General features: G+C 43.8%; 1 protein-coding gene across 5 annotated transcripts in view; it reads left to right on the plus strand.

Moving 5' to 3' along the window:
* LOC110520209 (band 4.1-like protein 5) overlaps positions 1-27,701 on the plus strand; it is a 46,715-nt gene that overhangs the window by 12,082 nt on the left and 6,932 nt on the right. For all 5 annotated transcript variants that reach the window (XM_021597367.2, XM_021597372.2, XM_036974592.1 and 2 more), the window contains exons 8-21: positions 1,208-1,328; positions 1,989-2,076; positions 2,193-2,281; positions 2,395-2,485; positions 7,681-7,850; positions 9,170-9,276; positions 10,697-10,715; positions 15,193-15,229; positions 15,438-15,562; positions 23,122-23,282; positions 23,659-23,750; positions 24,789-24,917; positions 25,145-25,209; positions 26,669-26,788. In XM_021597367.2, the coding sequence (XP_021453042.2) occupies positions 1,208-1,328; positions 1,989-2,076; positions 2,193-2,281; positions 2,395-2,485; positions 7,681-7,850; positions 9,170-9,276; positions 10,697-10,715; positions 15,193-15,229; positions 15,438-15,562; positions 23,122-23,282; positions 23,659-23,750; positions 24,789-24,917; positions 25,145-25,209; positions 26,669-26,788 (1,414 nt within the window). The remainder of the gene's footprint in view (positions 1-1,207; positions 1,329-1,988; positions 2,077-2,192; positions 2,282-2,394; positions 2,486-7,680; positions 7,851-9,169; positions 9,277-10,696; positions 10,716-15,192; positions 15,230-15,437; positions 15,563-23,121; positions 23,283-23,658; positions 23,751-24,788; positions 24,918-25,144; positions 25,210-26,668; positions 26,789-27,701) is intronic.

Here is a 27,701-nt window from a genome sequence, read left to right on the forward strand (position 1 = left end):
GCAGCACTGCCCAGAGGAGTTGGCCCAAATGCTGAGGCTGCAGTCCTTGCTCAGTGTTCCAACTGTAAATGGGCACTCCAGGGTTGTTCTGAATGGAAATGAGCCCCCTCTCTCTCTTCCAGCTCCTCTGTGGGGGTAAATGCAAGCTCATTAGAGCCCAGCTCTCTGCAAAGGCCCCCTAATCCAGCCCTCTCCCTCATCCCCTCTCACTATCCCCTCTCTCGCTCTCTCTCTCGCTCAAGTCATCCACACCATCACAGCCCCTTTATTTACAGCAAAACCACTTTTTGTTTCTCAATACTCACTCTTTAGCCAGAACTCTGAATGGCCCTTCCCAAACAAAACGGTCATGCTTTTAGGTAGAATAGATATCAGGATTTCAGATTGTATTCTGTTCTGCTTGATGCCTGCTAGCTAAATGTCCAGCAAGTCAAATAATGGACCCTCAAGCAGTTAGTCAAAGCCTCAGATTTCAATGTAACCTACTGAATGTCCGGTCGGTAGCTCGACTCCATTCTGTCCATATTTCCCACACTTAATTTGATTTGTTGACCAATGACCAGGAGGAGGTGAGGCATTCCCTTCTCTACCCTGTCAGCAACATCCATCCCTGTCATGGCCCCGACCCCTGACCCTTAGCCCCACGTTGAGCTCTGACACATCACTACTCTGCCTTGGTCTGCAGCAAATCACTGATAACAAAGAGTCTCTCCTCACCTCCATTACCCAGATAGCATACTGTTGTCCTATTTATACCCCTGCCTGCAGTCAGACAGGGTTATCTCCATGATGCTATGTAAGGAAAGGGGAGTGAGGCATCATTGGATGTCTGTTGCTCCACTTAAATATGATTTGGATGTATTTTAATGTTAGTGTCCTAGTGGGTTTGAGAAATTGAAGCAGGCAACTTTAAAGGAATTATTTAAAATAACAAATGTCATTAATAGCTAACGGGTCATCTATAAATCCTAAATCGGGGACCCAAATGATGGTGATAGACGAATACATACAGCTTCTTATTAGCATATCTTTCATTGATAAACAATCCCAGACAGCATGCCTTAACCAACCTTCTAGAGTGATTCAGAGAACCCATGTCTGGTTGTGTTCCAGCTGACCTGGGAGACTGTGACCCTGGGGAGCATGCCCTGGATCTGGTGTCTGAGTTGGGCTTAAAGTACTCAGTATGTTACCTGTTGTGTTCCAGCTGAGCTGGGAGACTGTGACCCTGGGGAGCATGCCCTGGATCTGGTGTCGGAGTTCCGCTTCATGCCAGAACAGACTGAGGCCATGGAGCTGGCAATCTTCAACACCTGGAAGGAGTGCAGGTAAAACAATGATATCACAGAAAATGTCTGAGTAACAATTTATGATATCTCCTTAATATGGCATTTTATAAAGCATTTTTTAATGGTAAGGTATTGTAAAGTGTCACCAATGTCTAGAGGTTGTATAGCCGGTCATATACAGCCTTTACATTACTGTGTATACGATGGTTACAGCCAGGAGTTTCTCCTGTATTTCACTGCCTATAGGGTTAGGCTACTTAAGCTTCTCAATTATTTACCTTTCCTTGGGGAGTGTAGATCATCCACCCGCTATATTATTTGATCACCCTTGATGTACTGGGGCTGGGGTATTCCCAAGTATGGTTAGGTTTGCTTATTTTTAGAAATGGATTTAAAGCATGTCTCAGTGTGGGCCGATCTTGACCCCAGGTTACCCTGACTCATGTACTATAGGGGATGTAACAGATGCTAAATCTTGTCAGTGGGTGTTTTTTTTTTTTTTACCTGGAACACATGCATGAGCTACCTGTGATGTATGACTTCGTCATTGTTGAGATTTTAATGTCACTTATGATTTAGTATCATCAGTCGTGGTTCATCCCAAGAGTCAACATTCTTTGCGTGTGACCTTCATCACCCACCAACCTTATCCCCTGTTTAACCTAGTATTCTGCCTGTTCTCCCACCGCTCCATCCCAGGGGCCAGATGCCATCGCAGGCGGAGATTAACTATCTGAACAAGGCCAAGTGGCTGGAGATGTATGGGGTGGACATGCACATGGTCAAGGTGAGGACACCAGGATGGGGGTCTCTCTTATCTCTCTTGCTCTCTCTTTGTCTTGCTCTATTGGTATAAAAACAAAACTGTAACACTGTGCTGAATGGCTGTGTCTGTCCCTTCAGGCTCGAGATGGAAATGACTACCAGCTAGGACTGACCCCAACTGGAGTCCTGGTGTTTGAGGGAGAGACCAAGATAGGCCTGTTCTTCTGGTAAAGACCTGGGGTCATACTTGATCTCTACCTGTGTCTCTACTAGTTCAAGGACTTGTGGGTCGTGATCACTATCTCTCGTTTAATTGTGTGCTTTTCCGTGTGTGTCCCAGGCCCAAGATCACCCGTCTAGACTTTAAGAAGAGCACGCTGACCCTGGTGGTGGTGGAGGATGATGGAGAAGAGGCTCAGGAGACCGAGGAGGTAATGGACCAACCCTCTGCCATACACACACACAGTGGGGGCAGCCATGATCCCTGCTCTTACCCCCTACTATTTTCTACTGGGCAATCTTCCCATACACTTATCCTTACACTCAACCTCTCTGAGGGCCCTGGTGTAGCTGGGGATAGTTGTTTCCACCTGGGTCTGAAGTATCCATGCTCACATCCTGTTCTGTTTATCATGCTGCATTACTCTTTCTCTTCCATCGTGTTGTTCTATTGTGTGCTGCCTTAGTGAATTATAGTAGCTGGTGTTGAAATGTCACTTTTCTACCACTACTTTTCAATACAATCCAAAGCCCCTGTACTTTTCTGTAAAGCTCCTGTCATTGCATAGAGAGCCCTGCAGTTTTCCAGTCTCCTCAGGAATGGTCTTAATGTCACCTGTTACCTAGGCTGAAAACTGAAAATGATGTCTATGACTAAGGAGAGTTGATTAGTCATGCTCTCTTTATGTTGTGGTAGTACTATTTGAAATGTGTAGGCTAAACTTTCTGACCACATAATATCAGTAAAGGCAGTTACTTTGTTACAGTCCAATAAAAGGGCTTTGTATTGAACTGAAATTGAAAACCGCCTTCTTACAGTATACCACTGGAGGCTGGAGCAGAGCTCTACAAAGCTGCTTTTATAACAATGTGCTGCAGGGGGGAGGGGGGAGAAGACAGGCAGGCAGACCGATCGCTGCCCACACCTGCCCGCCCGTCCGTCCAGCATCACTACTCTAGACGGTTCTGACTTGGAATATGTTGACAACTACAAATACCTAGGTGTCTGGTTAGACTGTAAACTATCCTTCCAGACTTACATTAAGCATCTCCAATCCAAAATTAAACCTAGAATTGGCTTCCTATTTCGCAACAAAGCATCTTTCACTCATGCTGCCAAACATACCCTCGTAAAACTGACCATCCTACCGATGCTCGACTTCAGCGATGTCATTTACAAAATAGCCTCTAACACTCTACTCAATAAATTGGATGCAGTCTATCACAGTGCCATCCGTTTAGTCACCAAAGCCCCATATACTACCCACCACTGCGACCTGTATGCTCTTGTTGGCTGTGCCTCGCTTCATATTTGTCGCCAAACCCACTGGCTCCAGGTCATCTATAAGTCTTTGCTAGGTAAAGCTCCGCCTTATCCCAGCTCACTGGTCACGATAACAACACCCACCCGTAGCACGTGCTCCAGCAGGTATATTTCACTGGTCACCCCCAAAGCCAATTCCTCCTTTGGCCACATTTCCTTCCAGTTCTCTGCTGCCAATGACTGGAACGAACTGCAAAAATCACTGAAGCTGGAGACTCATATCTCCCCCACTAACTTTAAGCACCAGCTGTCAGAGCTGCTCACAGATCACTGCACCTGTACATAGCCCATCTGTAAATCGCCCATCCATCTACCTCATCCCCATACGTTATTTATTTAGCTCCTTTGCACCCCAGTATCTCTACTTTCATACTCATCTTCTGCACATCTATCGCTCCAGTGTTTAGTTGCTATATTGTAATTATTTCGCCACTATGGCCTATTTATTGCCTTAGCTCCCTTATCCTACCACATTTGCACACACTGTATATAGACATTTTCTATTGTGTTGTTGACTTTGTTTGTTTATTCCATGTGTAACTCTTCTTGTGTGTGGCACTACTTTGGTTTATCTTGGCCAAGTCGCAGTTATAAATGAGGACTTGTTCTCAACTAGCCTACCTGCTTAAATAAAGGTGAAATAAATCAAATATGGAGGGAGACGGGCAGCAGCTCAAGCAGCCATGTAGTGTAGGACATTTCCAATCAGCTGGCTGGCTGCCTGCCTATACCCAGGAATCAAGATGTGTTCATTGGACTAGGATGTTTGCGTATCTGTGAATGGGTGTGTATGGAGATCAGTATAGCCCAGGTCAGTTCTGAAGCCGAGGCATATCTTTGGGTAGGTTTGTTGTTCCCTATTTCATGTGAGGGAGGTTTCTGTGTGTGGGAATGAATGTGTGGATTTCCACACACCTCCTAGGAGGACATGTCCTGTCTCTCTCCGAGGCTGCATGGCCGGACTGGCTCATCTCCAGGGAGAGTCCATTAAAGCATCAGCTCTTTCCCTCCGGCATCTGTGGCATCCACAGCCTTTACTGCAGCTCCTAGCACTCCTTTAGACCAGGCTGTCGAGCTGTTAATGTTGAAAGACCCCCCCCGCCCGCCCGCCCGGATCGGCTAACGAGGCTTTGGCACTGGTTGTCTTTCTGTCTGTCAACTACACACTGCTGAACACCTGGAAGTGGGAGTTCACTCTATGGTCAAAGATACTTCACCTACCTTGTCAAGATGTTTTCAGACATCTGAAGTCATTTGTTGTGTAGATGCAGTTATACGCTATGCCTCAAACCCAAATGTTTTGGGAAAGAACTGAATGAGGTTTGTTTGAAGCAGTAATCAAATGAATCCTGCAATACACAGTAGATGGATGTGACTCCTAATATTCTGTAGTGCTGCGACATGTACAGTATGTAGATGTGATGCCCTCAGGTAGAGAGGAGGAAAGGCTAGACAGTGTTGTAATGGGGGACAGTAGACTAATTAAAATCATTACTAGTAGTTGATGGGGACTGCTGCTCAGCCAATTTGACAGCTGACCACTTGGAATGTGTTGCACCATCGCAATGTGGCCCGGGTCTTTACTTTGGGACCACTAATCTCTGGTGTGTGTGTGTGTGTGTCCTACACTGGACTGCACATTCTCGCTCTCAAAGGTATTCTGGTTCTCATCTCCCGAGGTCTTTGTTTTGACGTCTTAATCCGCCCTGTGAATGTATTCTCTTTGTGACCCTGTTCCTGTCTGAATTAATGAAGCACTATTAGCAGAGCACTGAATAGAGCTGGTTAGCAGCAGAGTAGAGCACTGAATAGGGCTGGTTAGCAGCAGAGTAGAGCACTGAATAGGGCTGGTTAGCAGCAGAGTAGAGCACTGAATAGGGCTGGTTAGCAGCAGAGTAGAGCACTGAATAGGGCTGGTTAGCAGCAGAGTAGAGCACTGAATAGGGCTGGTTAGCAGCAGAGTAGAGCACTGAATAGGGCTGGTTAGCAGCAGAGTAGAGCACTGAATAGGGCTGGTTAGCAGCAGAGTAGAGCACTGAATAGGGCTGGTTAGCAGTAGAGCAGAGCACTGAATAGGGCTGGTTAGCAGCAGAGCAGAGCACTGAATAGGGCTGGTTAGCAGCAGGGCAGAGCACTGAATAGGGCTGGTTAGCAGCAGGGCAGAGCACGGAATAGGGCTGGTTAGCACCAGAGCAGAGCACTGCTGAGAAAGTTGCTACTCTGCCATAACTGATTAGGACACGAGACGAAGTTTAATGTGCCTCGTCGAGGTCTGGTGGAAAATTGCGTTAATGAGGAAGTTATTGGGAACTGCAGGGCATGCAGCCTTTCTCTGCATGGCCATGAGCTGATTCAAATGAGGGAAACACAGGGAATAGGGTTGTTGTATATTGTCAAATTCATCCACATCGGCGGGAAAGAGGAGACCTACTGTACTAACCAGTTCTTATTGCACACTCAGCTTGTCTGGAACCATAACCAATCAGGTAACTTCTTATGGCTTGGGGGCGGTATTGAGTAGCTTGGATGAATAAGGTGCCCAGAGTAAACTACCTGCTACTCAGGCCCAGAAGCTACGATATGCATATTATTATTAGATTTGGATAGAAAACACTCTATAACTGTTTCTAAAACTGTTTGATTGATGTTTGTGAGAACTCATATGGCAGGCAAAAACCTGAGAAAAAATTCGACCATGAAGTGGGATATCTGAGGTTTTGTAGTTTTTCAACTCTTTGCCTATCCAAGATAGTGTAAATTTCCGATTGCACTTCATAAGGCTTCCACTAGATGTCAAGTCTTTAGAACCTTGTTTGATGCTTCTACTGTGAAGGAGGAGAGAATGAGAGCTGATTAAGAAGTCTGCCAGAAGGCCATGAGCTCATTCAGGTACGCTCCTGTGAGAGGTAGCTGCGTTCCATTGCATTTCAATTCTCCGGTTGAAATATTATTGAAGATTTATGTTAGAAACATCCTAAAGATTGATTCTATGCATCGTTTGACATGTTTTACGAACTCTAATGGAATTTTTTAAAACTTTTCGTCTGGCCTGCGCGTCGTGAATTTGGATTTGTGAACTCAAGGCGCGAACAAAAAGGAGGTATTTGGACATAAATTATGGACTTTATCGAACAAAACAAACATTTACTGTGGAACTGGGATTCCTGGGAGTGCATTCTGATGATCATCAAAGGTAAGTGAATATTTATAATGCTATTTCTGACTTCTGTTGACTCCAACATGGCGGATATCTGTGTGGCTTGTTTTGGTCTCTGAGCGCTGTACTCAGATTATAGCATGGTGTTCTTTTTCAGTAAATCTTTTTTGAAATCTGACAAAGCGATTGCATTAAGGAGACGTTTATCTAAAGTTCCATGCATAACTCTTGTATCTTTTATTAATGTTTATTATGAGTATTTCTGTAAGTTGATGTGGCTCTGCAATATCACCGGATGTTTTGGAAGCAAAACATTACTGAAAGTAACGCGCCAATGTAAACTGAGATTTTTGGATATGAACTTTATCGATCAAAGCATACATGTATTGTGTAACATGAAGTCCTATGAGTGTCATCTGATGAAGATCATCAAAGGTTAGTGATTTAATTTGTTGTATATTTCTGCTTTTTTGTGACTCCTGTGTTTCTCTGTGACTAGGTACTGACCTAACATAATCAGATGGTGTGCTTTCGTCGTAAACCCTTTTTGAAATCGGACACTGTGGTGGGATAAACAACAAGTGTATCTTTAAAATGGTGTAAAATACTTGTATGTTTGAGGAATTTTAATTATGAGATTTCTGTTTGAATTTGGCGCCCTGCACTTTCACTGGCTGTTGTCATATCGATCTCGTTAACAGTATTTCAGCCATAAGAACTTAAAACATGTCTACAACCAGGCTCATTTTTCCCGTCCACCATATGCTGTTTTGGGGCTCTGTTTTTTCTTCAGGAATAAACTTTAGGCCCTAGTTATAACATGTGTTTCCTACCAGTGCTTCATGTCAGTGTGTTTCCTCTGTTTCCTGTTGCTGTGACACAGTAGAGTTTTGCTAATGCTATGTTTCTGTCTGTCTCCGTCTCAGGGTAAAGAGCAGGAGCACACGTTTGTGTTCCGTATGGACCACCCCAAGGCCTGTAAGCACCTGTGGAAGTGTGCTGTGGAACACCATGCTTTCTTCCGGCTCCGCGGCCCGGTCCAGAAGGGATCAGCACGCTCTGGGTTCATACGCATGGGATCACGCTTCCGCTACAGGTAGCTACTGAACAGCGTGTGTGCGCTCTGCTTAGCGTTTGCTCTGCTTAGCGTTTGCTCTGCTTAGCGTTTGCTCTGCTTAGCGTTTGCTCTGCTTAGCGCGTGCTCTGCTTAGCGCGTGCTCTGCTTAGCGCGTGCTCTGCTTAGCGTTTGCTCTGCTTAGCGTTTGCTCTGCTTAGCGTTTGCTCTGCTTAGTGTACGTCTAACTGGATTCAGTCCACACTGCACAAGTCTCAACACAATTTTTATAATGCATGTTTCATCAGCTTGTTAAAATTCCAACAATTTGCACACATGACAAATCCTCAGATTATAATTTTAATAGGACTCAACACACCATATGTTCTCATTAAGCTGACTGTGCCTAATGAAACTCGCTAAACGTCCAACATTCACCTTGGTCCGTTGTGTAATAATAGCTTGTCTTGCTGCAGTGTAAACTACGCACTGCTAAAGCAGCAACTGCATGCTCTCTCTGGGGCCTTGTTATTTCAAGGTGGGGTGTTTCTAGTTGGATGGTTACAGAGTTCAGCAGCGGTCAGTCCCGTGTCACAACACCTTGTCGAGGAGTTGAGATCTGAATGCCACCCTGGGGGTATGAGGGAGGGGACTGGTGCACCCTTTGTGTTTATTTTTCTTCTGGAGTACCCCAGCAGTGGTTACAACAACACTGATTCTCTGTCTACTCAACTCTAGTACTTGGCTATATTCCATATGGCCTGGTGTGTTTCCATCCTGACCATGTGGCCTGACCAGTCAAAACTCTGGACTCAACGTAAACCATTCTCATCGATTTAAGGAATCTTATAGCTTGCTGTTTTCATGTAGTCTTTTCTGCCTCTATCTGAAGTTTCTTCCACTACTGAACTTGACTCCAATAACCCTCTTTTTCCTCATTACAACCATTACAATTACATGTGTTTGAATTCATGCTTTCTCTTCAGCTGGATCTAGCTTAGGATTTTCATTATGTTATTCCCTTTGTGGATCCTGAGCCCCAACAGAAGTTCCAGTCGTTATCTGAATCAGTCCTGGTGGTCTGATTGCAAGGGAGGTCTAACCTCCCTATCTCTGCCTGTTTTCAGTTTACGCTTGGCACTCACTACCTGACTGTCCCCTGCCTGCTGGGGGGTTGGTTGGGTTCGCTCTCATTCCCCCTCCCTGTGTATTGTTCTGGGTTGTATTCACTAGGAAAGAAACCAAATGAAATGGGGAGGGGACTACCTGAACTTGTCCAAAATTAAAGGCTTGTTTACCTCTTCCCTTTTCAAACCATCTTGCTATGGTGTGTACTAATGAATATGACCTGTTGTCCCCAGTGGGAAGACTGAGTACCAGACCACCAAGGGCAACAAAGCCAGGAGGTCTGCATCGTTTGAGAGGAGGCCCAGCCGACGCTACTCCAGGAGGACCATGATGAACCGGGGTGGGTGGATACATGTTTTATACAGTACACAGTATAATATACTGTTTATGGGTCTTTCTATAAGCTAGTGAGGATTTCCTACACCGGACAACTTGTTACAACTGTTAAGTCATTTATAATAATTAGCCAATACTTCTTAAGGTCATTCCATGAATATATAAGAGGGGCTCATAACTATATTCTATACAATTCAAGACTGGATTTAAAGCCTGTTTAACCCTTTTGTCATGGTTGGTGTCTTGATGGATTTGTATGACATAAAACATTACTTTTCTGTCCTTACATTTATGACAGTGTAAGTTAAATCATATATTAAGCATTACTCAGCTAAATTAGACATTGACCCAGTAAGAATCCTGAATCTAGCTGTCGGACAGTTTTTTTTGGGGGGGGGGGGGGGGGGGGGGGGTTGTGGAGATCTTAGAAATGCAGTGTAACTACATTTTGTGTCTCCTTATGTTTTGGGGTGGAAACTGTTTTCATTGGCTCACAAATCCAAAATGATGTTTGCGATTGTAAAATCGAATGCTTCTAACTGAAAGTCGCCTTACCTTGATACTTAACCTAGATACTGGTATTAACTTGGTTCTTCAATAATGATACATAATACTTATTGGACACGCATTTGGTGTCCAGCAATTTTTTTGAATGACAGTCAAATGATGAACTGATTTTGTGATAGCACTGATTTTAGTGAGGAAGGTTCAAAATATTTTGGAATCATTCGTTATGCAGGTGAAGACAGTTGTGCCTGGATCCCTAGAGAATTGATGTTGATCATCTGTTGTCTGCTTGATTTACAGCAGGGTCTCGTTAGATTTGACAGAGAAAACAGCAAGTTAATTACTTAATATTTTCATATGTTTTTGTGCCTCGGATTGGACACCGAGGCTACTGTGCTACTGTTTTTGTGCCTCGGATTGGACACCGACTGCTTTTCCTATTAATTATTGTGGATATAATGACGACCAATTACATCGCCTAGTGGGCTTATTCACATGACCTGGTAATAAATAACAAATACATGTTTTCCATGTTACACCTGCAATTTTAAACAAGGGGCTTGAATTTTTGGAAAAAGCCTACCTTGATTTCCTCAATTTTAGTGCTTGAAAAGTAATTTTTGAAGCCAATTTATAAGTTCTCCTGCTCTCTCATAATTATCTGTGGTTTCATTGCTGATCGTATTTTGTGAGAGATGTTGTTTGTTTCCTGCCGCTTCAATTGAATGGTTTTGCTCTACTCTGTTGCGGTTAAACCGCTAAGTACACGTGGAACTGCATGAAAATCCTTTTGATTTTGTTACAAACTTTTTTGAAACGTTTATCCCAGTGTTACACATCGGCTACATTATTTATAGAAAGACCCTTATACATCATACCTGACTAATTTTGATGTTCTTTCTCATATTATTTCCCAGGAGCCAACAAGCCCCAAGAGTAAGTACTTTTATTTTTTCAAGAACTGGATATTTGGAATGGGCACTGATCAGTGAGTAATCTCTTCCTCTAGCTGTTTGTTATGAATATCTCTCCTCTGTCGTTGTAAGACTTGACTCATCTCACTGTGATTAACATGACACACACACACACACACACACAGAGTGAGAGACGCGCGCACACAAACTATATCAGAGTTCTTCACACACAGTCTGTACCCCTCTTGCCTTGCGTTGGGAGTCTTTATCTCTCCTGTGTGCTGGGGGAGGCGAGCACTGGTTATCATCACAACCACACATAGTATAGAGTGAGGACTGCGAGAGCTGTCTGCCACAAGAAGTTCTTGCTCTCTGTACAGTGTGTGATCAGTGTGCATTGTTTTATTCCCAATATTTCTTTGTGTGTGTGTGCTGCTGTGCTCTTTCAGGAAGTTACCTTTTTTACATAGCAACAGCAATAAAGCATTGTGAGTGAAATGTGTACATGTAGAAGCCTAAGTGTTTTTGTCTGTTAGTTTTACTACAATTTTATTCATTTATGTAACTCTTATTTAACTAGGCAAGTCAGTTAAGAACAAATTCTTATTTACAAAGATGGCCAAACCCGGACAACGCTGGGTCAATTGTGCTCCGCCCTATGGGACTCCCAATCACGGCCAGTTGTGATACAGCCTGGAATCGAACCAGGGTCTGTAATGAGATGCACTGCCTTAGACCTCTGTGCTACTAGGGAACACCCAAATTATTACTATTAGGGAAGGGTGGTAGGGTTAGGGGGAAATAATAAAGGAAAATATATATATATAATATAGTTATATAGTTGAAGTTTACATACACTTAGGTTGGAGTCATTAACTTGTTTTTCAACCACTCCATAAGTTTCTTGTTAACAAACTATAGTTTTGGAAATTCGGTTAGGACATCTACTTTGTGCATGATTATTCCAACAATTGTTTACAGACAGGTTCTTTTACTTATATTTCACTATCACAATTCCAGTGGGTCGGAAGTTTACATAGACTAAGTTGACTGTGCCTTTAAACAGCTTGGAAAATTCCAGAAAATGTCATGGCTTTAGAAGCTTCTGATAGGCTAATTGACATAATTTGAGTCATTGGAGGTGTACCTGTGGATGTATTTCAAATCCTACCTTCAAACACAGTGCCTCTTTGCTTGACATCATGGGAAAATCAAAAGAAATCAGCCAAGACCTCAGAAAAAAAATTGTAGACCTCCACCAGTCTGGTTCATCCTTGGGAGCAATTTCCAAACGCCTGAAGGTACCATGTTCATCTGTACAAACAATAGTGCGCAAGTATAAACACGATGGGAACACGCAGCCGTCATACCGCTCAGGAAGGAGAAGCGTTCCGTCTCCTAGAGATTAACGTACTTTGGTGCGAAAAAGTGCAAATCAATCTCAGAACAGCAGCAAAGGACCTTGTGAAGATGCTGGAGGAAACCGGTACAAAAGTATATTTATCCACAGTAAAAAGAGTCCTTTATTGACAACCTGAAAGGCTGCTCAGCAAGGAAGAAGCCACTGCTCCAAAACGATTTGCAATTGCTCATGGGGACAAAGATCATACTTTTTGGAGAAATGTCAGAAGAAGACCATCCCAACTGTGAAGCACAGGGGTAGCAGCAACAGGTTGTGGGGGTGCAGGAGGGACTGGTGCACTTCACAAAATAGATGGCATCATGAGGATTTGAAAATTATGTGAATATATTGAAGCAACATCTCAAGACATCAGTCAGGAAGTTCAAGCTTGGTTGCAAATGGGTCTTCAAAATGGACAATGACCCCTCAAAATGGACAATGACCCCAAGTATGACCCCAAATTTGTGGCAAAATGGCTTAAGGACAACAAAGTCAAGATATTGGAGTGGCCGTCACAAAGCCCTGACCATCACAAAGCCATGACCTCAATCCTATAGACAATTTGTGGGCAGAACTGAAAAAGCGTGTGTGGCAAGGAGGCCTACAAACCTGACTCTGTCAGGAGGAATTGGCCAAAATTCACCCGACTTATTGTGGGAAGCTTGTGGAAGACTACCTGAAATGTTTGACCCAAGTTAAACAATTTAAAGGCAATGCTACCAAATACTAATTGAGTGTAAGTATGTATACTTCTGACCCACTGGGAATGTGATGAAAATAAATAATTCTCTCTACTATTATTTATATATATATATATATATATATATATGGGGGATTGGAAATGATGCAGACAATTACATTCATAGAAGCAGTGTTGAAAGTCCCACCCCACCCCACCAAAGAAAACCATTGGGAATATGTCATGGAATTAAGTGGTAGGCCTAATTTATAGAACACAATCAGCCTGACATCCTCTTCTCACCAATCGTCATGTTATCATGCATCAGGGTTATACAGTGCCTTCAGAAAGTATTCAGACCCCTTGACTTTTTCCACATTTTAAGTTACAGCCTTATTCTGAGATGGATGAAATAAAAACAATTCCTCAGCAATCTACACACAATTCCCCATAATGACTAACTAAAAAATGTTTTTTAGAAATGTTGCACATTAAAAAATATATAAGTATTCTGACCCTTTGATATGAGACTTGAAATTGAGCTCAGGTGCATCCTGTTTTCATTGTTCAAACTTGAAATGTTTCTACAACTTGATTGGGGTCCACCTGTGGTAAATTAAATTGATTGGACATGATTTGGAAAGGCACACACCTGTCTATGTAAGGTCCAATAGTTGACAGTGCATGTCAGAGCAAAAACCAAGAGGTCTAAGGAGTTGTCCGTAGAGCTCCGAGACAGGATTGTGTCAAGGCACAAATCTGGGCAAGTGTACCAGCAAGGTAGGTCCCCAAGAAAAGTGACCTCCATCATTCTTAAATGGAAGAAGTTTGGATCCACCAAGACTCTTCCTTGAGCTGGCCGCCAGGCCAAACTGAGCAATCGGGGGAGAAGGGCCTTGGTCAGGGAACCCGATGGTCACTCTGACAGAGCTCCAGAGTTCCTATGTGGAGACGGGAGAACCTTCCAGAAGGACAATCAATCAGGCCTTTATGGTAGAGTGGCCAGACTGATGCCGCCACTCAGTAAAAGGCACATGATAGCCCACTTGGAGTATGCCAAAAGGCACCTAAAGGACTCTGACCATAAGAAACAAGATTCTCTGGTCTGATGACACCAAGATTGAACTCTTTGGCCTGAATTCCAAGTGTCACGTCTGGAGGAAACTATCTTACATTACTCATCTCGTATGCGTATACTGTATCTTATACCATCTATTGTGTCTTGCCTTTGCCGCTCGGTCATCGCTCATCTTTATATGTACATATTCTTATTCCATCCCTTTGGATTTGTGTGTAGTTGTTGTGGAATTGTTAGATATTACTACACTGTCAGAATTAGAAGCACAAGAATTTTGCTACATTCGCACTAATATCTGCTAACCAAATTTGTGACCTATAAATTACATTTTTTTTATTTTTTACCTGGCGCCATCCCTACGGTGACGCATGGTGGTGGCAGCATCATGCTGTGGGGATGTTTTTCAGTGGCAGGGACTGGGAGACCAGTCAAGATTGAGTCAAAGATGAATGGAGCAATGTACAGAGTGATCCTTGATGAAAACCAGCTCCAGAGTGCTCGGGAACTCAGACTGGGGCGAAGGTTCACCTTCCAGCAGAACAACAACCCTAAGCACACAGCCAGGACAACGCTGGAGTAGCTTCGGGACAAGTCTCAATGTCCTTGAGTGTCCCAGCCAGAGCGCCGACTTGACCTGATCGAACATCTCTGGAGAGACCTGAAAATAGCTGTGCAGAGGCCCTCCCCATCCAACCTGACAGAGTTTAAGAAGGTCTGCAGAGAAGAATGGGAGAAAATCCCCAAATACAGGTGTGCTAAGCTTGTAGCGTCATACCCAAGAAGACTCGAGGCTTTAATCACTGCCAAAGGTACATAAACAAAGTACTGAGTAAGGGGTCTGAATACTTGTGTAAATGTGATTTATTTTTTATAAATTAGCAAACATTCTAGCAACCTGTTTTTGCTTTGTCATTATGGGGTATTGGGGGGGCCATTTAATAAATCTTAGAATGCTGTAACCTAATTGTGGAAAAAGTCATGGGGTCAATACTTTCCGAAGGCATTGTGATGTGACAATGACATAGTCATGACATCATTGCTAACTAAATAATGTGATTGATAATGCTCACTTCACGTTGATTGTCATGGCGACGAGTGATTAATCAAAGGCATAGCGCTCTGCGACATTGCATGCCAAAAACATGGGTCCTCTATAGCAGCCTTGACATGGCAGCCATGTCTTATAGTGAAAGAAAAGTGTGATGTGATATGCTTCAAGGTTATCAACGTAAGCTCTTAAGGCTGAAAGGTTAAAGGGTTACGCTGTTAAAACAATATGACCATTTACTGTTTTAGTGAATGCTCTCTCTCGTCTCCCACCTCTCTCCTCTCTTTACCAGTCACAACAATGGAGTGAACCCCAACAAAGACACTAAGGTATGTTGCGTTTCTTGAACCCGACTGAGACTAGTTTCCCAAACACACTAAGCCTGGTCTTGGACTGGGAAGAACTTTCTATGGAGAACTTTACATTGAAAATGCTTTTTATTCTAGAACGAGGCATAATCTGCATTTGGGAAATTGTCCTTTGGACTCCCACCCATGATCCAATGTCCTAACCTCTGTCCCTCTGTTTCTCCCCCAGCCACTCCACATCAGAAGCCCCTGGTCTCTTCCTGTGGTCAGCCCTGCTCCCTCAGTCTCCACCAGCAGCCCCATGGAAATCGAAACCCTCCCCAGGAGTCCTGGCGGTGGCCAATCAGAGAAGAGGTGAGCAACTCGCTGTTCTAATGCCATAAGAGCGTTACGCTGCCTAATCTGTCCATCCTGCTGTCACTTGGTAGTGCGTGGTTGACAAGGAGCTTGCATCCCAAATCACACCCTGTTCCTATAAAGTGCACTACTTTTCATCTGGGTCCTTTTTCTTCTTTTTTTTGTCACATACACTGGAAAGGTGCAATGAAATGTTGTTTTACTGGGTCAGCTATAGTAGTAGTATGGTGCCCCTGGAGAGAATTAGGGTTAAGTGCCTTGCTCAAAGGCACATCAATAGGTTTTTCACCTTATCGGCTCATTTATTCGAACCAGCGACCTTTCGGTCACTGTCCCAACGCTCGGACCTCTAGGCTATCTGCATGCCCAAAAGTAGAGGGAATAGGGTGCCATTTGGGATGCACATAAAGGCTATGCCTAGTGCCTGTTCTGCTCTGGGACAGCTAGTAACCAGACAGATACCTGGGCCGTGTTCATTAGGCAACAATTGGAGGAAATCACACATTTTTGTTTTCACTTAAAAAATGTTTTGAAACATTTTCCATTGCATGCCCTAATGAACATGACCATGGCTGCATTATGCACATCCTGGAGCTCTCAGGAAGTAGGGTGGTGGTGGTTTTGTGTGAGTGTCTGTGTATATATGGGGTACAGTGAGTGACGAGAATGTGAATGGTGTGAATGTTTGGCAGTTTTCTCTGACACTGAGCAGATGGCTAGTGGTGGTAGTCCTGCTACTGCTGCATTGCTGGTGGCCGTGGCCCCCGCTGGCTTGGCAACAACAAACTCTCTCTTCTAAGAAATACCTCATCCCTTTCCTCAACCCCCCTTTCTCTTCTAAACGTTATCCCCAGAGGATTACTGTGCAATGAAAGGGGGTCTGCTTTAACTTCCTGAAATGTCTGCATTTCCTGTATTTGGTTGACTTTGAAGCTGTTCTCTTTTACGTAAAATCCACATTTTAAAGCTCTACTTTTTGTTCTAGTATGATGATGTACTGAAACCAAACAGGCCTTTTCTTAAGGCAAGGTATGTACCCTCCAAGTTATCTGTAGATTTGCTTCATCCAATCAATTTCTCTGGGCATTCTGGGTCCTATGATTCAGGACTGGTGACTGTCTCTCCTGCGGTAAACAAATAATCTTCCATCCATGGTAATGGTTGCTCTCTCTGCATTGATCCTCTCTTCAATACCAACCCAATCAGTGTGGACATCAGCTATGCCAATACTCTGGTGGGCTTTTTCCATGACCACCACTTGTTGTGGTCTACTAATGCTACTTCTACTCCCTTTTTGTAAGTGAAATTACATTTTGCTCCCTGTTATTGTCTCAGTACCTGGCTGGGATGCACTACATGACCAGAAATTTGTGGATACCTGCTCAAACATGTAATTCCAAAATCATAGGCATTAGTGGAGTTGTGTTTAGTGAGTCCGCCAGATCAGAGGCAGTAGGGATGAACAGGGAGGTTTGGTTGATACGTGTTTGAATTTGACTATTTTCCTGTCCTGCTAAGAATACTTTTGGATGTCAAGGAAAATGTATGGAGTAAAAAGACAATATTTTCTTAAGGAATATAGTCAAAAATATAAAAAGTACAGATGCCAAAAAAATACTTTAAAGTAATAACTTAAGGACTTTGCACCACTGCTCTTCTGGGAAGGCTTTCCACTAGATGTTGGAAGAGTGTTGCGGGGAGTTGCATCCATTCAGCCACGAGCATTAGTGAGGTCCGGCACTGATGTTGTGGGAGATTAGGCCTGGCTCACTGTCGGCGTTCCAGATTCATCCGTCGGACTGCCAGATGGTGAAGCGTGATTCATCACTACAGAGAACGCGTTTCCACTGCTCCAGAGTCCAATGGCGGCGAGCTTTACACCATTCCAGCCGACACTTGGCAGTGTGCATGGTGATCTTAGGCTTGTGTACGACTGCTCTAAGATTGTAATATAGCAACGACTGAGGAAAGATAAATGTCAGCCCCGGCCTATAATAGCTTAATTCAATCTTTGCATATTTCATGACTCCGACCAAACAAGCGTGAATCGCTCGATGTCAACAGGCGATTATAATTTAAAGTTTACTGAAGGCCTGGAGATCTCTTCAGAATCACTTCCAAGGCACTGAGGCGATCAGGTCAGGTGGTGGAAACTGAAATCCTCCTGTGATCTAGGCTAATTCACCATCAGTGGTAACTAGCAGGCCTAACGTCAGTTCTGTGTACATGCATGTAGTGCCTTAGGAAAGTATTCAGACCCCTTGAATTCTTAAAAAATATATATTTAATATATTTCCCCCTCATCAATCTACAATCTATCAATCTTGTTTTTATTTTATCTCTATTTCACTAGGCAAGTCAGTTAAGAACTATTTTCAATGACGGCCTAGGAACAGTGGGTTTAACCCACTGTTCCTAGGGCAGAACGACAGATTTGTAACTTGTCAGCTCGGGGGTTTGAACTTGCAACCTTCCGGTTACTAGTCCAACGCTCTAACCACTATGCTACCCTGCCGCACCTTTACTGAGTACTTTGTTGAAGCACCTTTGGCAGCAATTACAGCATTGAGTCTTCTTGAGTATGGCACTACAAGCTTGTCACACCTGTATTTGAGGAGTTTCTCCCATTCCTCTCTGCAGATCCTCTCAAGCTCTGTCAGGTTGGCGTGAGAGTGTTGCTGCACAGCTATTTTCAGGTCTCTCCACAGATGTTCGATCAGGTTCAAGTTTGGGCTCTGGCAGGGCTACTCCAGGACATGCAGAGACTTGTCCCGAAAGCCACTACAATCGTTGTCTTGGCTGTGTGCTTAAGGTCATTATCCTGTTGGAATGTGAACCTTCACCCTAGTCTGAGGTCCTGAGCACTCTGGAGCAGGTTTTCATCAAGGATCTCTCTCTACTTTGCTCCTTTCATCTTTGCCTCGATCCTGACTAGTCTCCCAGTCCCTGCCGCTGAAAAAAATCCCCACAGCATTATGCTGACACTTGGCATTCAGGCCAAAGAGTTCAATCTTGGTGTCATCAGACCAGAGAATCTTATTTCTCATGGTCAGTCTTTAGGTGCCTTTTGGCAAACTCCAAGTGGCTGTTATGTGCCTTTTTACTGAGGAGTGGCTTCTGTCTGGCAACTCTACCATAAATGCCTGATTGATTGTCCTTCTGGAAGGTTCTCCCATCTCCACGTAGGCATTCTGGAGCTCTGTCAGAGTGACGATCGGGGTTCACCTCCCTGACCATGTCCCTTCTCTCCCGATTGCTCAGTTTGGCCAGATAGCCAGCTCTAGGAAGAGTCTAGGTGGTTCCAAACTTCTTCCATTTAAGAATGATGAGGCCACTGTGTTCTTGGGGACCTTCAATGCTGCATAAATGTTTTGGTACCCTACCCCAGATCTGTGCCTCGACACAATCCTGTCTCGTAGCTCTACGGACAATTCCTTCTACCTCATGGCTTGGTTTTTGCATTGTCAACTGTGGGACTTAATATAGATAGGTGTGCCTTTCCAAATCATGTCCAGTTAATTGAATTTACCACAGGTGGACTCCAATATGAAGGATGATCAATAGAAACAGGATGCACAGGATGTAATTTGAAAACATTTAATTTGTTTTCACTTTGTCATTTGAAATTGATAGGAAATTATAATTTCATCCATTTTAGAATAAGGCTGTAAAATGAAGGGGAGGAGATGGCTTAAAGAATGATTTTTTTTTTAAAGCATTGAGATATGAATGGTGTGTGTGCCTTTCAGAGGGTGACCTGGGCAAGACCAAACTATTTCAATGTATTTGAACAAGTTATGGTCGTAAGTGCCAGGCACACCGGTTGTCAAGAACTGCTGCTGCGGCTTTCAGGCTCAACATATTCCCAGGTTCCCGTTCAAGTCAGTTTTGCTCTTTTCAGGTCTCTCCACAGATGATGTGCCTAGTTAAATAAATAAAACGTGACACAACTGTGGGAGTCAGCATGGACCAGTGTCCTGTGGAACGCTTTCAACACCTTGTGGGATTCCATGCCCTGACGAATTGAGGCTGTTCTGAGGGCAAAATGGGGGTGCAACTCAATATTAGGAAGGGGTTCTTAATGTTTTATACAGTCAGTGTATCCATATGTCGCCTATTATACCTCTGACTGAAGCAAGGTTTTCAAGGGATTGTACAGTAAGGAGATTCAGAAATACTTTTTAATGGCGACTAAGTAGTAGAATTTAAGTATTTTAGATCAGTCAGTGAAATGATTTACTGGTAATGCTATACCTTCAAATTAATAAATGAGGCAGTGATTTGGCTGGAGCTCTGATGTAACACTGCATCTGATCATGTGAATCGACCAGGACCGGAGCACAGCCTTTAAGGACTAGTATCATGACTAATGTTTAACGATAAGGGTTTCAGAGGTTCAAATTTGTTTCAGGGGGTTTTGTTCCTTCCTGTAATTTCGATAATCTCTTCAATTGATTCATATCGAGAATTTGTTTGTTCACTTACTGGCAATTAAGTCGACCTGCTAGACACATTCCTTAAGTTCTTTGCTGACTGCTTGGTGCTCCTGGCTTTACTTTGGAAGATATTCAAGATAATGTTGTTGAGGATTCACAAGTAAGTAATTAGATGTAGGAAAGGGCCTGTGTTAAGTTTTCAAGCCCTAAGAAATGGAGTCTTACAGATGCATAGGAGTTGCAATGAATTTGGTCATTAGGTTAAATCCCCCTCACCCTAACCGGTGGTTGATTCTGCATACTACCCTCAATTGACCCTCTTCTCTCACCCTCAATTCACCTGCACCGCCCACTCACTCATCTGCCTGCTTTTCCACTAACCTAACCAATGCATGACAACGCTTCTGCATGCCAACGCTTCTGCATGCCAACACAGCAAGCACATTTGTAGCTCGCTAGCTACAGTAGCTCCATGTTTCCTTCAGCCTGGTTTTAGTTTGACATTAAATAAACTGTCCAACATGTCTCTGTTTGACGTGTTATGTCATCTGACTCCCCATCTGTTTTCCTGTTACCTCTTTGACCTCAGTTTCACACTCAATTATACACGTCATCCACCTCCTATAGTACTGGAAACATGTTATGAATTCAAACCCCTAACATAAGCCGTGTAAATATAGCACCACCGGCATGCAATTATTTAGCTTCTCTAGAGGTTAGCCTAATGTCTGGGTATTAAGAATGTAGTATTTCCCCATTTTTGAGTTGACTGAAGTGCTTGTTATGCGGCATGAGAAACGCTGTTCACTCACATTGAGTTTGTAAAACTGTCCACATTGGTAGATGTATTCTGTCATTTGCTATGCAGTGCTTCCATTCCACTGACCTAGTTATGAAGGTAACACACTCTAAAGAATGAGTAGATTAATCATATCTCCTTTAGATCGTAATGGAGGGATATGTCACAATATCATGGTTGTGAAGGATGTAGGGTCTTTCCATCAATTCAGAGTTTAATTTCGGTCTTTTCAACAGCAATGGTGACCGTGTCATTGTTTCCAAACTCATTCTCGGTGCTGTCGTAATACTAACATGTATAGGAAGGCTAGCTTCAGGACATCCAGTTGACCTCTGTCTTGTACTTCATCACATAGTTTGCGGAAAGAATAGTCACACACAGGGGATAGTCACTGAACACCTAATACACCAAGGCAGGTTAAGTCCTATTCTGTATGTTCTGCTATATTTCTCCTCTCCCTCTCTATTCCACACTCCTCTTTTTGACTTTTACAATCCTCCCATCTTGTGTGAACCGTGCTATACCTCCTCACCCTCTTTTCCTTCAACTTTCTGTCCAGGCCGCTCCCCCCTCTCACCACCCAATGCTGACCCTCTCCTTCTCCTCCTGGAGGTGGGTGGGCGGACACCACTGGACCTTGTCACAACCTTTCCCCTGTCTCACCCACATGTCTCACTAGGACCCTAGCCTAATCTTCAACAAGAAACAGACCAGACAGAGCTCTCTGGCTCTGCGCTCGGGTGATGCCACACTACCTGGATTTGTTTACTCCCTCGTATACCACCTCCTCACTCAACCACTGAAACATATCACACCCCTCCCCAGTGACACTGTCCAGGGCTGGCAAGAAAGATTGACAATAACCAGCCTGTTGACAAGAGGCAAGAGGAGAGCGCATGAACCCACTGGACCACTGTTCTGTTCCATTATAGACAGACATCCATCTCTCTGAAGAATGACTTTATTATCCAGGGATATGAAATGTTCTTTTTTGGCCTTCACTGCCCCAAGCAGTTGGTTTTTATCTGTTTTATTTCATATGGCTGTCTTTGTCTAGTCTTAATCATCCAAATATTTCATTTAGCCCAAATTGTATGAGTGATTTTTATCTATGTTGGTACGTTTTATGGATCTGCACACATTTCTAATGTCTAAATCTTGCCTTTTCTGTGTTGAATTAATGCACAAATTATGAATACAGATAGATGGAATAAAAACTTCTAACAGTGTATTGTTAGTTCCTAGCTGGTTCATTTGAATGTTCTCTAGTATAGTATATGTTGACACTACTGGTACTTTCACAGCTCTACCAATGAAGATTTATTTTAAATTAGCTTCCTGTTTACATTGTCATGTGACTAAATATTGTCTCTGTATTGTACTTTGAGACCTTTGATAATGAATAGCATTTTTTTGTATTTTAAGAGCCCATCTCCTTGTGAGTAGGTAGTTTATGGTTTCAGTGTACTCATTGCTTTTTTATTATTTTTCTAGAGGCAGTGAGTGCTTTTGGCTGAAATATGGTCACGCTGATCCCTGTGGGCTAATTATTAGCAGCAGACAGCATGTTCTTTACCATGAGGGAGGGAGCGAATGTGTCTCTAAGAAAACTGAAACCAGTTCTATCAAAGCCTCTTCCAGCCTGTAATCTCACTGCAGTCACTTATGGAATGTGACTCACTAGCTAGTACACCTCCCCCACTCTATACTCCCTCTACCCCTCCAACACTCCTCTCATTCCTGTCTCCCTTTCCCTCCCAAACTGTGAGAGAGATTTGTATGCATGAGGCCCATGTCATCTAACATGATGTCTGGTGTGTCAGGTCTACATGTCTTAAGGCAGTATGTGTGGTAATATTCTTCTCAGCATTCATCAGGTCTTTGTCCTCCGGCTGCAGCCCGAGTGTAAGCTACAGTACCCTGCCGGAGTTTAGCAACAAAAGTTTCATGTCACAATTCCAGGTCCTCTTTGATGGAAGAAACATGCTATTTTGTCATTCCCATACAGTGTATTCTTACTTGTGCTAATTTGAGGGCTGATCAAGCAACTGTTGAGTTACAATTGTAGTTATGGATATGGGGGCATTTCTTCCATCCGTTTTTAGTTGAGTAGGATCCAGGGTGCTGAGCCTCATGCACTGTCAGTATGACAAACTCTTCAGTCTTTGTCTTCCGGAGTGTTCAGGTAAGTCATTCTCATGTTAAGGCCCTGACTTTTTCCTGCTCAGTCACATGGCCAGGAAAAACCTCTGTCTCTTATATGTTGGTGAATCAATGTGTGTTTCTGTCTATCCTCATGTCCTGTCCTCTCCCCCCTGCAGCATGCCACTGCCCCTCGTAGCTGATCTGCTGGAGACGTGCGTCAATGATGTCATCCGGGCGCCTGTTCCCATGGCGACAGCAGGCCTGCCTGAGGAGGCGGGGCCAAGCATGGCAGCCTCCGCCTCCAGCCTCACGGCAGACGACACAGTCTCTCTTGCTGGTGAGCTTACACACACACACACACACACACACACACACAACGACAATAGTCATGCAAATACTAAGCTTATTGTGGGTAACCGTAGTAGTTACAACCTCCATTAAAAAGTACTCCCCCTTGCAAATGAAGTTGTTCGGTAAGGGTGTATAATGTTAAAAAGAAGAGAACTGCCTTACAAATATCCTGCCTACCAAAGGCATCTTTTGTAATTGGAGGCTAAGTACACCAGAAACCGTTAAAAAAATAAATATATATATATATTGAAAGTTACGAATGGGACTATGAAATGTTTTCAATAGTTAGATTTTCTCTGCTCCACAAGGATTGGTGTTGGTATGTGTGCTGTGAGTAAAGACTGTTTGTGTTTCTCCCACAGAGGCAGCAGCGCGGCTGAAGCAGCTGGAACTGGACAGTGCCCCACTCCCTGTCCCTTCCAGAGCTAACGTCAATCTCAACATGAACAACCAGGTCAGTGCACTGAGCTGGGTGTGGGAGAGGAAAAGAGCGGATATATTCTGCATGCCCTCTGTGCTCAAATACACAGCGACATGCATACTGGGTACATACACTCTTGGACTCATGCACACATTAACGGGAACACACACACCACAATCTAAAGGGGACAAAGCCTGCTTAATGTCACTCACGCGAGCAGCGCTGCATTGTAACGTATGGGAACGGGAACCGAGAGCTGCATGGACAGTCTCTGGTGGGATTGGGACAGTTTGTCAAAACAAAAGCGTATGTGTGATATTTGATTTCGTAGGTAAGGGCAGGGGGTTTGCCACTAGTTTTAGGGTCCCATATTCTGAGGCAAACAGTAGGTCACTATGACAGGCTAATGTATAGACACAATGGCAGACAGGGAGCACCCCAGTAGGGAGTGGGTGGGGCTGGGGTGGCGAGCCATTGTATGCCAGGGGGGACACAGTGTATCTGATTGCTCATAACAAAGCTATTGGTCATTTAAAGATGTTTACTAAAGCGTGACACTTCCTCGTGTGTATATTATATTACATATGCTGCCTAGTTTTAGGTACTCGTTTTCGACTCAGGTTCGCAAATAAGCATTTTCTGAAATAGTTGCTGCCCCAATGTGGAAGGTCAGACGAGATGTGAAGCTCAACTTCCTGCCTCCTCTCAGCCTATCTGACCTCTCGTCTGTAAGGTTACTATGTTTATTTTTCCAGAGGGAGGTAGAAGGCAAAGGAGACTTTTTATTTAATTAGGAAAGTCAGTTAAGAACAAATTCTTATTTACAATGACGGCCTAGGAACAGTGGGTTAACTGCCTTGTTCAGGGGCAGAACAACAGATTTTTACCTTGTCAGCTCAGGGATTCGATCTAGCAACCTTTCGGTTACCGGCCCAACACTCTAACCACTAGGCTACCTGCCGACATAACTACAACCTTTCCATTGTCCGTCTGTGTGTTTGTCTGCGTGTTTTGTGTGCATGTGAAATCCCCCCCCCCCCCCCACACACACACACACACACACACACGCAGGAGGACGTGGTGAAGCTCACAGAGAAGTGTCTGAACAGTGTAGGCAGCAGCCCTGTGCTCGCTCCACTGCGCCCCCCAGAGGACCTGAAGAGCAACATCCTTAAAGCTCAGGCAGAGGCTGCTCTCAAGGTACTTTACTGGACTCTAGCACTCCGTCTGTGGACACATCTTGGGTCAACATCGAAATTGCATAGGGATGCTTTGGATTCTTAGATGTAAATGGGGGTGTGTTGTATAAGTGCTGTAAACCCTTGGATTTTGGATACTGCTGCAATTTTATCTTTGAAGGACACGCAACCAGGCATATTGATTCTTGTAGCCCTCTCCTCGATGTACTGATGTTCTGTATGTTATAGGGATCACTGGAGGAGCATGTTGTGATCGGGGACAAGAACACCAACCTACAGGAAGCATCAGCCAGGTGAGTGAGGTCACAAAGACAGTATGGTTGTGTTCCTAGTGTCTACCCTTCACGCAGAAATGTGCAGTGTTTCACTCCACCTCATGCATTAAGAGCATTGGACGACCAGACTTTATTGTACATTATTTGATGAGAAAGGAAACACCCATCTTGGAATGATGGGTGCAGGTAGCCCAGTAGGAACTTTGGGCCAGTATGAAAAGTCACTGGTTTGAATTCCAGAGCCGGCCAGGGGGAAAATCTGTGCCCTTGAGCAAAGCACTTTACCCTCATCACTCTGAATAAGAGAGTCTGCTAAATGGCTAAAATGTGAATGGGATGTCCCTGAGCTACCCCAACACTCCACAGCCAGCCTCAGCCAATCAGAACCTCGCTGCCGCTCAAGTCCATTAGCGGCTAGAATATTAATGAGGACTCTTAGCATAATTCTGTTATGACAATAATCCCTGAATCAACAGCTCATTCCCCGGGGATGACCATTTATCTGTGGGGCGGGACTCTTGTGGTTGATACAGTAGTGGTTCTTCCAGAAGCTATTCTAAAGTGATTTTGTATGGAGGTGAAGAATATAGGCTGACCACACCGCGTGCGTTGTAAAATAAATGTAGAAATCTGTTATTCAATTATTGCATGTATTTAATTATCGTGAGCGTCAACGAGCGTCTGCGTTGCCAAGGGCTAAAATAGAACTCCTTTCTATTTCTGACGCAGATCGCACTGCAAGTCCTGCCTCTCCCATCCTCCTCATTGGTTTATAGAAGCAGGTACCCACGTGCCATCTCCTCATTGGTTATACCAACATGGGTGATTGAAAGACGAACTATGTTGCCGGTCAGTGTAGTAATACTATGAAAGTTTAGATGCCAATCACCATATAAGTACAAAGATGAAAAGGCCTGGAAGGAGGAGATGACTATAAACGATTCGGTTGACCGTTTTATGTGTGGATTAATTGGTGGAGTAGAGGACCTTGTGCATTTCAGGTAAAATAACAACTCAATGTTTATATCCCAGGACAAATTAGTTATCAACAGCAAGCTAGCTAAAAATGACAAATTAGCTAGCAAGTGCAAGCTAACGAGCTAAATTGCCATATATGTTTAATGCTTTTCGACCTGTTCCCAAATTAATGTAATTGGTTCCGAGCTTATTTTGACCTGCGTGTCGTGATCACGTTTGGTGTAGGGGGACAAAATAAACGTATGCACGATGGCGCACGCGCGCAGCCGGGTTTGGGTTCCGTGTTAGTCTGAAAGAGCTCAAACCTAACACTTCAAAGCAAACAATGTGCACAACAACAAGAATCGATGCAGCTTGTGTGTCCAGTGTCACTCGCCAAAATGAAACTGACTCGCATTGAAAATCTCAAATAGCCTATACAAACAGGGAATGTTGAATGTTAGGCTTAGTGTTGGTGTGGTATAGATCTGTTCAAATGTCCACTGCTCGTCTGTCCCAGGCTGAAGGTGCGTAGTGGGCGTATGGGCAGCAACTCGTCCCTGTCTCTCACTGGACGTCCTGAGAGACATGAGTCATGGGACCTGCTCAAACCCACGCTGCTGACCAATGCTGGGCCCAGGTGAGACTGCCATTTGAAAGTTTTGTAGGTTTTTTGGGGGGGTTCAATATGTTCTTGCTTAATTCTTCTTGAAGTGCCTTTGATGGTTACTATGGGATGCTTATCGCCCTGTGTAAAATGATGTATGCATATGAGATGGAGGGAGGGAGTGGGCCACACCCAGATTAGAGGGGGCCACCTGTCCCGTGTTCTCCCGGCCATAAGGTACCACAGGCAGCCTCAGGACAACAGCTCCATCTGAGAGAATCATTTGAGGAGATATACTGTATATTACCTTGTAGTTTCTAGGAGTGTTCAAGAGTACTCTAGGACTGGAGTGGGAAAACACGGTGGTAAGCTACTAGGCTATATGTCGCAGAACTCAAGACAAAGCTGTTGTTTTTACACAGCTCTCTGCTGCCTTCTGGAGGAGCATGGGAGTCATGTGTGCCCATGTCACATGACTAAATTCTGCCTTGATACATGTCTTAGAGGTGTGCATCTTTCCCTTTTCAATACGATTCGATTTGTATGTAGATACATGGGCTCCGATACATGTTAGTTTGTAACCATCGTGTTTGTGAGAGTCATTTTTCCATGGAGGGGTCATAATGGTATCTAGGCCAAACCGTTCGATTATGTGAGAACGATTTTCAGGATGTCTCATGGTCCGACAAACACTCTAGCTCTGTCACCTTTCACCGCAGATGCGGAATTGCGACATCGACCGATGCAGTGGATTGAGAAGCATCCAATGCAACAACCAGTTTTTTTTTATCTCTAGTTTAAACTGCCAGATTTTAATGGGGATTGTTTAATATGCTTATTAGATTTCCGCAGGGCGTGGACAAATCGACTCTAGGAGGTTAAGTGTTTGAGCTAGTAATGTATCCATATTTAATCGTTTACAAATTAGCTATGACATAGCTAGGGT

Source organism: Oncorhynchus mykiss, chromosome 3, assembly GCF_013265735.2.
Source record: "Oncorhynchus mykiss isolate Arlee chromosome 3, USDA_OmykA_1.1, whole genome shotgun sequence".
Classification (NCBI taxonomy): domain Eukaryota; kingdom Metazoa; phylum Chordata; class Actinopteri; order Salmoniformes; family Salmonidae; genus Oncorhynchus; species Oncorhynchus mykiss.